The 15,469-nt window shown below is 42.8% G+C and overlaps 1 protein-coding gene across 2 annotated transcripts in view; it reads right to left on the reverse strand.

Moving 5' to 3' along the window:
* Positions 1 to 5,875: 5,875 nt before the first annotated feature.
* Positions 5,876 to 15,469, reverse strand: part of prkcab (protein kinase C, alpha, b) — a 304,491-nt gene continuing 294,897 nt past the window's right edge. For both annotated transcript variants that reach the window (XM_067233025.1, XM_067233024.1), the window contains 3 exons: positions 10,792 to 10,899; positions 8,877 to 9,017; positions 5,876 to 6,040 (listed from right to left, as the gene is read on the reverse strand). In XM_067233025.1, coding sequence (XP_067089126.1) covers positions 5,876 to 6,040; positions 8,877 to 9,017; positions 10,792 to 10,899 — 414 coding nt within the window. The remainder of the gene's footprint in view (positions 6,041 to 8,876; positions 9,018 to 10,791; positions 10,900 to 15,469) is intronic.

Here is a 15,469-nt window from a genome sequence, read left to right on the forward strand (position 1 = left end):
TTCAAGTAAAGACAAAATCTAAAAATAGCACAACTTGCTTAAACATAATTGAGAAAGCTCTTATTTAATTCTTACCCTCTGTTCAAAGGCAGTGCTGTCCTCAGTGCTCCGTAGTCACCTTTTTTCCTTCGTGTTTAGTTAGACTATGGTCATTACCGCATAGCAGCTCTGCGTAGTTTAGGTCTTCGTTTGGAATTCAGGTGCGCTTCCTGAAGAGACTCGTTACCTTGTGTCCAGATGCTCTCGGCACGTAAGCTGTATCCCACTTTGCCCCACCGCTCGCTTTGAATTGATCGGATTTCGCTGTGCGGAGAGCAAGAGCAGAATGTGTGTGTGTGTGTGTTAGAGAGAGAGAGGGGGGGGGGGGAGAAATGCAAGCACCAAGGCCAGGTCCCCGTACCTCAAATTTTATAAATGTTCTATTCGCGTGTTGACGGATGATGAAGGTAGCCTATATGTGCAGTTAGGACAGGGCCGGGCCAAGCCTTAATGGGGCCTTAAGCAGAATTTATTTGGGGGCCCCTCGGCGTCGCCAATTATATATATTTTTTCGTAATTACCGTATTTCTTCTATTAAATTTATTACATAATTTTTTCCATCATTTTTGTTGCGCCGTTTATTCGAGGGCGGTGTTTATTTGATGGCAGCATTTAATCGAAGAAATACGGTATTCTAGGCTAGCTGCGCTAGCATGCTAACGTGTTAGTTCGCTACATTAACTGTTCTTAAATAGTTTAAACAGTACGGTCTTCTAGATCACCGATTAAGCAACTAGCAAATGTTAATGTTAGTTAGACTAGCTAGCTCTATCTCATCTGCTTTTTATTAACGCTGATTTGCAAGGAAGCTAGCTGCAAGAATAGCTAGATAGCGAAAACACCTAAACTACCTACTGTAGCCTGTAAACTAGCTTGCTAACCAAAGAGCACAGGTGCTTCCAGTTCTTTCAATAGATAGGCTAGACTGTAAAGAATATATTGTGCTTATTAAAGTTATGCATTGTGCTTATTAAAGTTATGAACTTAGAAGTGTGCCCAGGCTTAAACATTGGGTCTCACACTGAGTGTGGGAAGCAGGCTGTTCTTTGTGTCTCTATCTTTTCATTTTCAGAAACAATCTTGAATCTGGGTGGAGATGGCACCCGAGCAGGTGGGACGCGGAGGCAAGAACAACTCCCTGATGCACGAGAGAACAAGCTCAACCCTCTTTTCATCTTTCTGTTTTAATTGCACTGTATATTATATGCTGGGGCAGGGAAAGATAGCCAGTTGGACTTCGTGAACCAGCCCAAACTCTGTTGCGGGTAGGGAAACTTAGACAACTCCAGAGCTCTGTACTTGTTGATTTCCAACTGCTGCATTAAAGCTGATATTATCGGACCTCTGCGACTCCAGACCACTCTTTCTAGAACACAGATTTGTGTCATTGAATACTATCATTACATATTGGAATAGACACATAGAAAAATGAATCCTTCAACTGCTATTCCGTTTTCTGGCAATTTTTTCATAAGCTTCCCTTCTATGCAGCCTAACAGCTAGTTTCTAGCTAGCTAGCTATAGTAAGTTGCCAGGTAAGGTATGTTGATGTGATATTTGAAACGTATTTAGCTAACAGTGTACTCCTAGTGCAACACAAGAGAATGTTCATTCAAATGACATTCTGCTACTAGGTATTTCAGGACATGCTACTCCTACCGTATTTATGGGGCGGCGTTTATTACACATTTTTGGTGCAGCGTTTAATTGAAGAAACACGGTACATCAAACTGTAATTTCATGTGATCTTGGGGGCCCTCTGGTGGCCACGGGAGCCCTAAGCAGCCGCTTAGTTCGCTTATGCCTTGGGCCGGCCCTGAGGTAGGACATGTTGCTGTGAATTATTTAGAGTTGGAAACATACTACTCCATGTAGCCTACTGTTCACAAGTGAAACAACAGCAGGGCTTCGCTCTCTTCGAAAGCATGCAAGACAATTATCCGGGTGGAGAGGTAAGCACATTTGGCTGGTTGGAATAGCAGATTAAGCACTGATATCTAATACATGTAGGCCTATAGTATATATATAAACTGGAGAACAGCAGACTTCTTCATTTGAGTGCATCTTAATTGGCCTATAGTTTTTAGTCTGCAATTTAGCATTGTGGCGCTTACATTGACGCAAGACGTTACATTATGACAACCATAGACTTTGCAAATAATGATTAGCATTTTCTTTTTTTTACCAGACCATGAAAATTGTTGCAATTTCATTGTTTTATTAATACACAGTATCCCTCATACCACAACAATGGAACTAGGAATAAAAGCAACAAGAGTGAAACAAAAATAAAACGTAAAACATCGATGTGGCCGCATTTGTATTGTGATGACCAAAGCCTAAATGAGGATTTAGTTCATTCTAATGGCATGACCAATCCAGGGGGTCTGTCATATAGTTAATAAAATAGCCTGTATTCTCCAAAAACAGATTCTCAATGTGAGACCTGTCTTTAGTTGGCCCAATCCTAAGCCTGTTGACAATCCACAGCTGAGGAAAGGAGGTCTGTGGATATAAAAATATGGGAACATCAACACTCTTAAAGGAATGCTAAATAACTAATTGTAACCACTAATGAACCAATCCAGACAGGTTCTAGAACCTATTACCTCCCAAGTATTGCTTGTAAACCCAATAAGATGTTTCTATCTTTTGTTACATAATCTGCAGCCAATATACCACTGTAGTCAAACTAGTTTTCATAGGCTAATACTGTGTTCATTTTTGTTGACCTGAAAATTGAGGTTTAATGATGAGTAAGCAGGTGAGGTTTGCATCTGAAAACAATTGAACAATGGAATCGGGCTAGTAATCTGAAGGTTGCCAGTTCGATTCCTGGCCATGCCAAATGACGGGAATGTCCTTGGGAAAGGCACTTCACCCTACTTGCCTCGGGGGAATGTCCCTGTACTTACTGTAAATCGCTCTGGATAAGAGTGTCTGCTAAATGACTAAATATATAGCCATATTATCATTCCCTCTTTTACAGTGTATAGTTGCTACTGACGCCATAAAATGGCTTGTTTGGATTTCTTTAACCACCGAGGACCCAGGTTCGCCGTATCATTCTCAGCTTTTTACCCCTGACCTGTTTGTATGACTGATGTTGAAATTAATTACAAGGATTCCATTTCTGTAAAAAAAAGAAATATGTCTGTTGTGTGCGTTTCTCAAGTTATAGCCTAGGCCTACCGTGCGCATACTAAGCAAAAGCACCACTCGCGCCTATAGGCTATTTAATTGTTAATTGTTTAATTGCCTTGTTATTCTATGCCCCCCAAAAAATATGACATAGAGAGACCCCCTTAAAGACAAAAAGATAATTTGAGCACTGCATATGTGTAATGCTACTCTTTAACGGGTTAAATAGCATTCATGAAAAAAGTGTTTCTACTGTTGTTTTGTTATAAAAACGTGCTATAAGCCACATCGAAATATAAGTCTCACCACCACAAGAAAAATGTAAAATCGGGGTATAAACCGCGGCTTTATTTCCGAGAAATACGGTAAGCCTAAATTAAAGTAGCTGCTCATATTTCTTAGAAAACACCTGTTTTATTTTGGATAGCCTTTACCGCTTGGCTCTCAGTTTGGCACAGTTGAGAAAAGATGGATAGCTCACCGAAACAATCACCCATACACTCTTTTTGTTGCAGATAGTTAAATATAAGATTTGACATGAAAAAAAAAGTTTTTGGGAGAACTTTAACCCTTGTGCTGCCTTCGGGTCACATGACCCAAAGGTTCATGATGAACCATCGTTGTGTTTACATATCCAATACAAAAACAAATTATCTTCTTTTAACCTTTGCAATGTGGGGGGTCTGAGACAGCCCAACAGTTAAAAGAAAATGCTTCACTTTGTTTTTGTATGCGGTATATTTGTCACAATACGACGGTGGGTCACAATGACTGATGGGTCAGAATGACCCGAAGATAACACAAGGGTTAAAAAGGATACTACTCCACAGCAACTTGAAAACGCAGGAGAGAAGCGAAAGAGGCTTGCCGGACAGGCCTGTTTCATTCTTCGTGACAAAGCGGGAACTCCACGCTCTAATCCTGGGTTCTCTTTAGCATGCAGCAGCCTCTCTCTCATGCTTAGATTAGGCCTAGCCTTCCACATGCACATTGTGTAAGCAAGAAAACACGAATCAGATAGTTGAGAGCCTTGAGATCTTCGCACCATAACCAGGATTCTCACACAACCAACACACGTGCAAGGATGCCAGTGGCGTGACCATTGAAGACGTGCACAATCTCAATTTAGGAGTCTGCCCCCAGAGAGGACCAAGGCAAGAGTGAATCCATTGCACGCACCGCTGTCAAACCTATACTGCATATCATCTACATGACATTGAACAGTAAAAAAACACTGTGGATAAATAGAGGAAAAACGTATTACAAGGTATGCAGATTACAAAGCTACCAAAGATTCAACCAAACATTATATCTGTTTTTTGGAATAATCTAAAGATATAAATGTTCAAACTGTCTAAGGTAGTAAAAGCACAATCAGTTTGTGGTATAAAATCTGCAAGTTACTGCTCTTTTTGAAACCTCTCTTTTGAAATATATTTACAAAATGGTGGACATACTGTATATAGGATAAACATGTCTCTGGACAGAAAGCAGAACTGGAACAAAACTTCCATTTACAATGAAAAGGTAGTGTAGGTAGTGCAAACATAGAATAATTATATATTAACAAATCTCATAATACTTGGTTTACAATGATAGATATTAGACATGTACTGCATCCCTAGAGTGTATTGCTCATTTAGTCCGAAAATAAGCACGCAAAAGAGAACTGCATTGTGCATAAATAGTATTTTCAGTGATAGTAAACACTGCCTCTTCAGAAACCAGTTACAGACAGCTAATGAGTCAAGAACAAACAATGGTTTTCATTTCAAAGACTTTCTCGTGACAATGTTTTCATCACTTTCGATGGATTACATTTTTGTTGCCTATGAAACACATCAAATCAGAATCGTCCTTCTTGAGCGTCAACATGCTGAAAGGCTGAGGACCAAGCCAAGAGGGACAGATAGACATTATCTTCGACTACAGTAGGAAACAGATGTTGTAAGATACTGTATAGATGTATCCTAGCATTGCAGGATGAGTAAATGTAATCTATATTATGTCCCACTTACAGTATATTTTGGCACTCATGTAACAGTAGAGCAACTCTTCTCAGTATAGAAATATAATGTGTAGCAGTTCAGAAATTTCAGCACAGTAGGTAGAGAGAAGAAGGAAAAGCATACTGTCATTTGTTTTCACATGCATTGTAGCTATTTGCAAACTGGATGAAGAGGGAGGAGTTTGTTAACGTCTTAAGACACCACCCACGCGAATCATGGGGTAGCACCTGGTACATTTTGTAAGGGAAACACAGGAAATGACACAAGGCTTCTATTCAGAATTTCTTGAGGACAACGTGGTGGGGAGTTGCGAGCCAATTTTCGAGTTAAGCTCAGGGTTAGAGCAAAAAATAAAAGTTCCAGTACACTCCAGGCTTGTCAAGGGCAGATACGCATTACAAGGCCTACTGTATTGAAATGACACTTTAAATAACAGTAAACCTGAATCTGCAGCCCACACAATCTTAAGAACCAGCCCCCTGTCACCTCAGCTCATTTCAATACAGAGATTATAGAATGTTTTTACAGAATGTTGCATTAAGTAGAGTTCTCAGAACACACCAATGATATATTAGTCTCTTTGACAGTGGGATGTTGGGATTTGGTGTTTTGGAAGGTCCATTCTGTCCAAATCCTCGTGGTTCACCCTCTTCCTGTTATCTCCCCTTTCCTCCTCTCCTCTCTGCTCATACCACACTGTGCAAGGACGGCTGGGTGAACTGGGGGTTGATGTAGGAGAAGCCAGCAAACTCACTCTGGTCGATATTGGCGATGACCAGTTGGTCTGGAGGGGTGAGCATGGGCTGGGTACGGGTGAAGAACTTGTCAAAGTTTTCCGCCCCTTTTCCACACTGCAAGAGGAGACAAGAGATTGGTGCCATTAGATGGAGACAGGGTAGGAGCTCCTAAACTACTGAAACCATAATGAGACATTTTCTCATAATGGATTTGATGTGCTGATGCCCAGTAAATAAATACAATCCTGTATCTAGCTAATATTGTACACTTAAATCCCAGGCCCACAGATATTCTGGAGCTTTATCAAAAAAAATATCTATGAAAAAATGAACAGAACTACTTTCCATTGACCAACCAAATTACGAAGACATGAGCTCACAAATATATCACAGACTGGACTGTAAAATTCCAGAATGAATAGACAGAGACTAAATTAGCTCTGTTTGCCTGTGAACAGTGATTGACACTTTTAAGTTTAGCAGCCATCCCATTTGATGTTTTGTGAGGGTTAGGACACAACTGCTCTTAGAGGGCTATTTATAAACCATTTGTGGCAACGCTGCTTTGCTTTAGGCACAGTGGGCAGTGAAGGAAAGGAGGGAAGGAGTGAGGGAGGAGGAGGGGGTCTCACATTGAAAAGAGTGTGTTTGTAGTATTACAAAGGGCTGGTGATGGAGGGAGGGGGTGTATGGGGGTGGAGGGGCTGGTGACGGAGGGAGTGGGGTTATTGGGGGTCGAGGAGCTGGTGATGGAGGGAGTGGGGTTAATGGGGGTGGAGGGACTGGTGATGGAGGGAGTGGGGTTATGGGGGGGAGGGAATGATGACTGCAGCTGTGCTCCCATGGTCTTTTCAACCGTATGGGGCGTGTTCCATGCCCTGGTTTATATGCAAAGGGATCACTAGCGCCTGCATACGCCTGCGTGATTATATCAAACCTCTGAACTCACGCGAGCAATTCACATACACTTACAATGGACACACAGGCATTACACACATGTCACGTAGGTGGTGTGCACACTTTTATTTGTGGCAGGTAACCTAACCTATATAGGTTATATGTTGTTATTATTATGTTGTAAGATGAGGGTCTGCGTTAGTTGGCTGTAGCCCAACACCAGACAAGGAAAGAGACTGAGGAGCATCCGACTCACTTTATTTTCATTTATCCTTTCAACTGGATGAAACTGAAAGCACTTGGAGGCTACGATTGAAATGTTTATATAATAACAACTTTGTTCAGACATTACAGTTTTTCACAATTGCTAAAACACTAAACCCCATTCTCTGAATCAAATGTTCAGTGGCCTAAACATTTGTCAAATCAGACACTTTAATCACACAAAACTCTAAACACATTGTCATTCACTAAAAACATTTTGCACTTGTGCTTACTCAATTGTTCACACTTGTTTATAATGGTGGTTTGGAACAATGTCAGCTTTCACCGTGGTGTCCGTATATGAGAATAGTTCAACATCAACCAGCAATTTTTACTGTAAATGCTTGCCTTCCACCATACAGCCATTTTCTCAACCAATTGAAGTTTTTCTCTGCATGGCGGTGGAAGGTCTATGACCGAAACGCATACACCAGGGTAAATATCCTACAGACAATGGAATTGTCCTGTGATGGCATGGGTGTGGAGTGTTTAAAGTTTTTCCAAAAGAGTGTCTGATTCGACAAATGTGTTTAGGCCACTGAACATTTGATTCAGAGAATGGGGTTTAGTGTTTTAACAATTCTGAAAAACTGTAAGTTGTGATGGTTACTGTAATATTTTCTTTTTATTTACTGTGTATACATAAACACGTGTCTTTACATGTAACTACATTCCCTGGATGCTGTGTTCTCCATTTTTTTGTGTTGTGTCTAATGATTGCTCCATAGTTTTTATATATTGATTGGCTGTGTTTATGATCTGAAAGCACAGGTTTGAGCACAGGTTAAATGGTTTAGGGGCGAGTGTTGGATTTTGCCAGAAGAGTCAGAGGTTTTGGAAATTTAGTCTGAAGATTTGTTTTTGTGTTTACAGTTTTGAGAAAATGGGTGACTGTTTCAAGAAATGTGTTTTAACAATTGTGAAAAACTGTAACATGTACATCATAACAGAGGTACAGTCCTATGGCGTGTTAAATAACTAGCTACTGTCAGTTTGAGTTTGAGTCCTGGCTATATAGTGGCTTTTGCTAAACTGCATTTTGTGAACTTGTATGACAATAACATATATTTATTTATATTTTATAACATTAAATCCAGTTGAAAAATGTAATGAAAAGAAAGTGAGTTGGGTAGTCCTCAGTCGCTTTCCTTGTCTGATGTTAGGCTGCTGCCATCTAAAGAAGCGCAGACCCTCATCTAACATATTAACATAATTTATAAAGGCTAGGTTACCCGCAGTTGGCCACAACGAAAAAAAGCAGGACGATAATAACGTGGTGGATGAGAGTCCAGCCATGGCTTGTTTGTTTGTTTAAGGCATCTGATGTTGAACACATTTTCATTGTGTCATACTCATACTCATATCCACTCATACTCATATTTCATACTCATATCCACAGGGAATTCCTACCTTCCAGTTTTGGGTAAAAAAGAGGCATACGTCCCTCATAAAAACTTCATGATTCCACATTTGGGTCTAAACATATCCACTCCAGAGTTTTAAAGACCTGTAGCTTGTCTTGGCAGGGGGGGAAGCTGTAAGGGGAGCCTGCATCAGCCTTTGATCATGAACACCTCAAGTTCTTAACTGTAATGTGTTCTGACAGCTTCCAGGGCATATAGAGCTATATGTTAAGACACAATCTTTCATCTTGATCCAGCACTCCCTCTTTGCTGGGTTGTCATCTCACCACTTGGTCCTCCTATGGGTGCATTCTCAGGGGCTCACATTTGAACCCCCGCCCCCCCCCCCCCGCCCCCCCCCCCCCCCCCCCCCCGGTGACACTCACCACTTTGGGCTTGAACGGCGGCTGAATCTCTCTGTTGGCCAGGCGGTCCCAGTCAATGCGTCTGAAGAAAGCCTGCTCCCTGATGTCCCTCTCTCCCTCTGGTCCACAGCCCAGGCGCTTGGATGGATGCTTGGTCATCAACTGGGTGGTGGCGTCAAGAAGGAGATTGCCATATGGGGAAGGAGAGATATGATATGGGGTAGAAAAGAGAAGAGAAAAGAAGAGGGGAGAAAGGCAGCCTTTAGTCTGTAGTTTTGTCTCAGTCAGTTATACTTTTACAATAGCTGCCGTAGACAAAACCATTTTTTAATTGGTTCCTTAGGTGTCTTTACATTTACATTACATTTAGTCATTTAGCACATGCTCTTATCCAGAGCGACTTACAGTAAGTACAGGGACATTCCCCCAAGACAAGTAGGGTGAAGTGCCTTGCCCAAGGACACAACGTAATTTGGCACGGCCGGGAATCTAACCAGTGACCTTCTGATTACTAGCCCGATTCTCTAACCGCTCAGTCACCTGTCTCCCCTTTATAATTAGCTACCTTAAAAATAGAGAGGCAAGGAAATTGCGATAACCCATATTCGGCACCCGTGCTTAATTCCTGTCATAAATCATATTTCAAATGACATTTTTAACTAAACAAAGAGCCAAGGGTAAGTCTGTCTTTTCTGTCATTGGCTTCAATTGCGTCGATGATGCATTCTATTCCCAACTGCAGCGGGCTCTGGGTGTGATATCTTAATAAACGACAGAGGACGTTATGAAAAGCGTCAGATCGGCTCATTGGAGCATCTAAATTGAATCTCTCTGCTGTGTAAATTGCATATGAAGGTTCATTTCCCAGGTAAATAACATGGACGCCCACACAGTCAGGACTGTGTCGACAATGTCAGAAAATGGATTCCTGCAGACGAATCTACAATGGGCCCCGGATTTAATAGCATGGAAATGTGTATGTAACGCATCACAGGAGACAGGAGTAGACCCAAGCGCAGAGCGCAGATTTATTTAGCAAAGGTACAAAAGGGAGTAGGCTAGTCGTATCCAGTATTCAGGCAGGAGGTCAAAATCCAGAAGCAGGTAGAGAAGCGAAGGTACCGACATGGATCAGACAGGAGGGAACGAGGTCTGGAACAAACAAGGATTGTCAACAAGAGGCCAAACAGGAAATCAGATCAACGCTCAGAATGTGACGGTAAACTGCACAAGACTTCGCAAGGAACACAAGGGAATCAGGGGTATATATACAGACCAGCTTGATGGGTAACCAGACACAGGTGTGTAGGGATAAGTGGGCAACTCTATCCAAGGAGTGGGCGTGCACAACAGATAGGCAGAAACAGAATGGAACAAACCAACTAGACAGTAAACAGGGGGGGAATTTGGGGTCCAGATTTGAAGGCCTCAGTACTCAGGGGAAGAGGAGCGTTGGATTGTGACAGTGTAACTGCTTCAACCAGGGTTGCCACTCTTTTGTAATGATACATTTCAAGCACCCATGGCAACCCTGTTCAACTCTTTTGAATTCTTTGACACCACGCTGATACTAATTAACCACAGAGCTAACCACGTTAACGTTATACTGTGTTTATCATATGCTATGCATGTCCGTGTGTGTCCCTTATCACCCGCACTGTTATTGGGGAAGTTGCAGCCCTCCTTTTGTTGCACATGCTCCTCCACATTGTGCTAAGACAATACATAGAATTGAAGATACAGAAAATAAGTTTGTCTTTCTCAGTCACCACAGCTTTGATAATTTGTCCTATACTGTTATCAAATCACATTTTATTTGTATAGCCCTTTTGGCAAGCAATGTCACAAAGGGCTTCACGTACTCCCATAGAACTGCAACTGAACCAACCTAAACCCTTAAGGAGGACATTGTGATCGGAGGAGGTTCTGTACTCACGCCCTTGCAGATGGAGACAGCCTCCTTGGTCATTGACTTGGGGTAGGACACGTTGTGCTCCATGATGGACTGGAACAGCTCATCCTCGTCCTCTCCATCAAATGGGGGCTGAAGGTACAGAAACCAAAACACAATTTGTTTCATCGATACTCAACCACACATTCTATCCCTGTTACTAATCACAAATGCATGAAAATTTGTGTGCCCTAAAGTAAAGTATTCTGTCATCAACATTCTCCTCAAAACCCTTTCTTTCCATTCAACCAAAACAATAACATTAGGTAGATAGGTAAATGTTGCAAAATGTAAGGGATAATGCCCAACGAGGTGTCCAATATCACCTGATAATGGACATTGCGGAGGCGTGAACCGCGGAACTGCTTCCGCGGAGGCCATTATCCCGCTTATACCACGGTCACTTGCCAACTATTTTTCTTACAAACATTAATTTATGTTTTCAGGCGTTTTGCAAAAGAAATCTTAACGTTTTTTAATGTTAGCCAACTCTGATATTTTATAGTCCGCTCAGCTCATAGAACCAACACCGGCTTACCCTTGGCTGAGCTATTAGCCCAAAAGCTAACGTTATGATAGCAAGATTCAGAGGCAATAACATTGTGTACGGTTGACAAACAGTCAATATAATTTTACAGTATGTTGACAATAAGATTTGCTAGCTAACCAGCCATGTCACTGTCCCAAAATCAATATCAAGATTTTCACGAATAAAGTATCGGCCATACTAGTACTAGGCTACAGTACAGCCGCAGCCTGTGGAGCGAGTTGAATAGCAAATGGATGTGAGATGACCGCATCAAAGTTGACGTTTTCTCCAAACAGTAATTATAATTTGACAGTATGTTTAACAACATGACTAGCCAGCTATCGAGCCATGTCATTGTCCCCAAATAAAATCAAGATTTTGAAGAAGAAATTAATCGGCCATGTGTAGAGTTGCTGCTACTGTCGTGTTGGCCGCAGCCTGTCTGCAGTAGATTGACTAGCGTGGTGAATAGCGAATGGGATATGAGATGAGCGGTTAGCCTACGTAACACTGACACACTATATTCAGAAAAGTAACATTGTTCAAATAGGTTAAAATAAATATTGAAGTCACTCATTGTTGTAAATACAAGTTAGCTTGTTAAAGTCTTTCAAAATTGTAAATGGAGGCTTTGACTCCGTCCCTGTTGTTATGGTTACTTATTTCAGACACTTTGTACAGGCTCATGATACTATGTAGCCAGCGCAATAATTTAGAACGGTGAAAAGACAGTTTTGCTGCAATTACGTAGTAGGTGTCCGTTATCACCCAATAATGGACACCCCTGCAGCCAATCAGAATCGAGTATTCACCCAGACCATGGTATAAAAGTAGATATATGCGCAGGCACACAGTAGCTACATTGTAATTACTAAACTCAGTCTTGAACTGTATAAGCCTCTTGTATCTATAGTGTTGAGGGTAGTGTTTATATTGTGTGAAGAGTGAGACAAGTTTGAGGGAATATGAAGCTGTACAACAACATTTACTGAACACTGAAAAACCCAGCAGTCACTCAGAACCAAGTTATGAATTTAATTTAGTCCTGGACTATGTGTGTGTGTTGTTGTCACACAATGTCCTGTATATCTGTGTGTGTTTGTTTGCTACTGTATATTGTTCTAATGCCTTACTGTTTGCTCATATTCATATTTTTATTCAGCATTATCTCCGAGCAGTTTGTAACTGTGAATATATTAGTACAGCACTTGTAAACTTTTTTAATCCAGGTGCTGGTAAAAAATGTAAGTTAATAGGTAATAAGGCCCTTATAAGATGCTTTTTAACATTAATGTATGTTTATTAAGACTATAAGTGTTAGTAGTATTAGTAAGGGGTGGGCTTAGGGTTAGTGTTATTGTAAGATGATGTAAAACCAGCCAAATACCCTTTAACACCTTTGGTAAGTGTGAAGACAAGAGAGGGCAGTCCCCCCCCCCCCCCCCCCCCTATGAACTATGAACTGTATACAACTCTGAGATTACAATCAATCTCTGAGTCCAGCGAAACCAACTATGAAGACATCAGGATTTGCATTCCAAAGGATGTCGCAAAGCTTCTCCTGTGTCCGTACACAACACTACCTGAACGATTCTGTAGAAGGAGTAACAAAAAACGCTATTCTAATTGCGACCAGACTGAAATCACGCAGACTCAGTCTCATGATCCCTGCAGCACAGCCGCTCTTTGACTTCGGATTCTTCAAATGGGTGCAAACAGCCATCGGACGCAAACAGGGAGTCAGGTGGCTGAGCGGTGAGGGAATCGGGCTAGTAATCCGAAGGTTGCCAGTTCGATTCCCGGTCATGCCAACTGACGTTGTGTCCTTGGGGAAGGCACTTCACCCTGCTTGCCTCGGGGGAATGTCCCTGTACTTACTGTAAGTCGCTCTGGATAAGAGCGTCTGTTAAATGACTAAATGTAAAATGTAAATGTAAACAGCCCTCAACCTTATTTATCAACCCTGATCAAGCGTTAGGGTTAGTAGTACTATTGCTAATGCTCTTTCCTCCCCGTATCATTGGATTGAGCTATGTTTATGATTTGTAAGGATGTAATCAGACTGTACAATTTCTGTCTTACTTTAAGTTAGACCATTTCATTCTGTTCATTGAAACCAATATCTAATTTGAAATCCATAATCTAACCCGTGTCAAATGTACTTTGTACTTTTTGTCAAATTTAGAATTACATTTAATTACACAGTATCTTTGAATAAATGTTAAACAGAGTGTAAAGGCCGATATATGCTTCTCCGTTTTCCAAAAAACGGACACATGGGAACGCCTTCCTCTACGGGGAACGCCCTCTCCGAGCTCTCCGAGAGCCTTCGGAGAGCCCCGGAGAGCTCGACGTGCACCTCCTGAATTTTCTAACTATCCGTCGTAATTTTGGATAGTTACGGATACCCCCTTGGCTGTGATTGGTCAGTATTAAGAACCGCTTGCGTCAGGGGCGGGGTTGCCGTGATAAACAGAACGAACAGAGCAAATTTACAGAATCCTTTGACCGCCATTGCTGTAAGTTTTTACAATTCATATTTCAGCTAAACAGTACATGTAAATCAGCATCTGAATTAAAATGTGACGAGAAATGGGCAGTGTAGTTGCTGAAAATGTGCGTATTTTATTGATGAAACGGCTAATTTGTAAATTTGCTCTGACTTCTCGATAACCTAGGTAAATAAACACTCGACGACGACTTACAAAAAAACGTTGCGCCACCTACTCTTCCATCCATCCATCATCTGCCGCTTTGCCGGGGGTCGGGTCATGGGGGCAGCAACCTAAGCAGGGAGGCCCAGACTTCCCTCTCCCCGGCCACTTCCACCAGCTCTTCCTGGGGGACCCCGAGGCGTTCCCAGGCCAGCTGAGAGACATAGTCCCTCCAGCGTGTCCTGGGTCTTCCCCGGGGCCTCTTCCCAGTGGGACGTGCCCAGAACACCTCACCAGGGAGGCATCCAGGAAGCATCTTTATCAGATGCCCGAGCCACCTCAACTGGCCCCTCTCGACGCGGAGGAGCAGCGGTTCTACTCTGAGCCCCTCCCGGATGACCGAGCTTCTCACCCTATCTCTAAAGGAGAGCCCGGACACCCTGCGGAGAAAACTCATTTTGGCCGCTTGTATTCGCAATCTCGTTCTTTCGGTCACTACCCACAGTTCGTGATCATAGGTGAGGGTAGGAACGTAGATCGACTGGTACATAGAGAGCTTCGCTTTTTGACTCAGCTCCTTCTTCACCACGACGGACCGATGCAGAGCCCGCATCACTGCAGACACCGCACCGATCGGCCTGTCGATCTCGCGCTCCATCCTTCCCTCACTCGTGAACAAGACTCCGAGATACTTGAACTCCTCCGCTTGGGACAAGATCTCCACCCCGACCCGGAGATTGCACTCCACCCTTTTCCGGTCGATAACCATGGCCTCAGATTTGGAAGTGCTGATTCCCTGAGGGAACTCAGCGCCTACTCTTCTGGTGGTGAATTGTTTTCAGCACCCACAGCCTATGGAGAACCATAAACGCAGTCTATCCGTCTGTATCTGTCCGTATCCGTAAGACTGGCCATCCGTAAACGGAGTCGGAGAAGCATATTGCGGCCTTTAGGCTGGGTGTCACCCTGCCCCCACCTCTCATATGCTAAAATCTGGAGTTGCTGGACGGAGTCTCTACTTGATGGGTCTCACACCTCATTGTGTAACTTACTGTCGCATTGCTAGTCATATGTTGTTAAGTGCTGCTGCTGCTGCAGTCTCCCGGTCATGTAGATTCACCCTCTACAACATCCAGAAGATCAGGAGATACCTGTCTGAGCATTCCACCCAGCTGCTAGTCCAAGCACTTGTCCTCTCCAAGTTGGACTACTGCAACTCGCTGCTCGCCGGTCTCCCAGCATGCGCAACCCGCCCTCTCCAGAGGATTCAGAACGCAGCAGCCCGCCTGGTCTTAAATCTACCCAGACACTCCCATGTTACCCCGCTCCTCATCTCCCTCCACTGGCTTCCCGTCACGGCCCGTACCAGATTCAAGACAATGGTACTGACCTTCCGAGCTGTAAACGGGACTGCACCCGACTACATCAGGTCTCTCCTCCAGCCTTACACCCCCACCCGCCACCTACGGTCTTCTTCTGA

The sequence above is a fragment of the Osmerus mordax genome, chromosome 3 (genome assembly GCF_038355195.1).
Source record: "Osmerus mordax isolate fOsmMor3 chromosome 3, fOsmMor3.pri, whole genome shotgun sequence".
Classification (NCBI taxonomy): Eukaryota; Metazoa; Chordata; class Actinopteri; order Osmeriformes; family Osmeridae; genus Osmerus; species Osmerus mordax.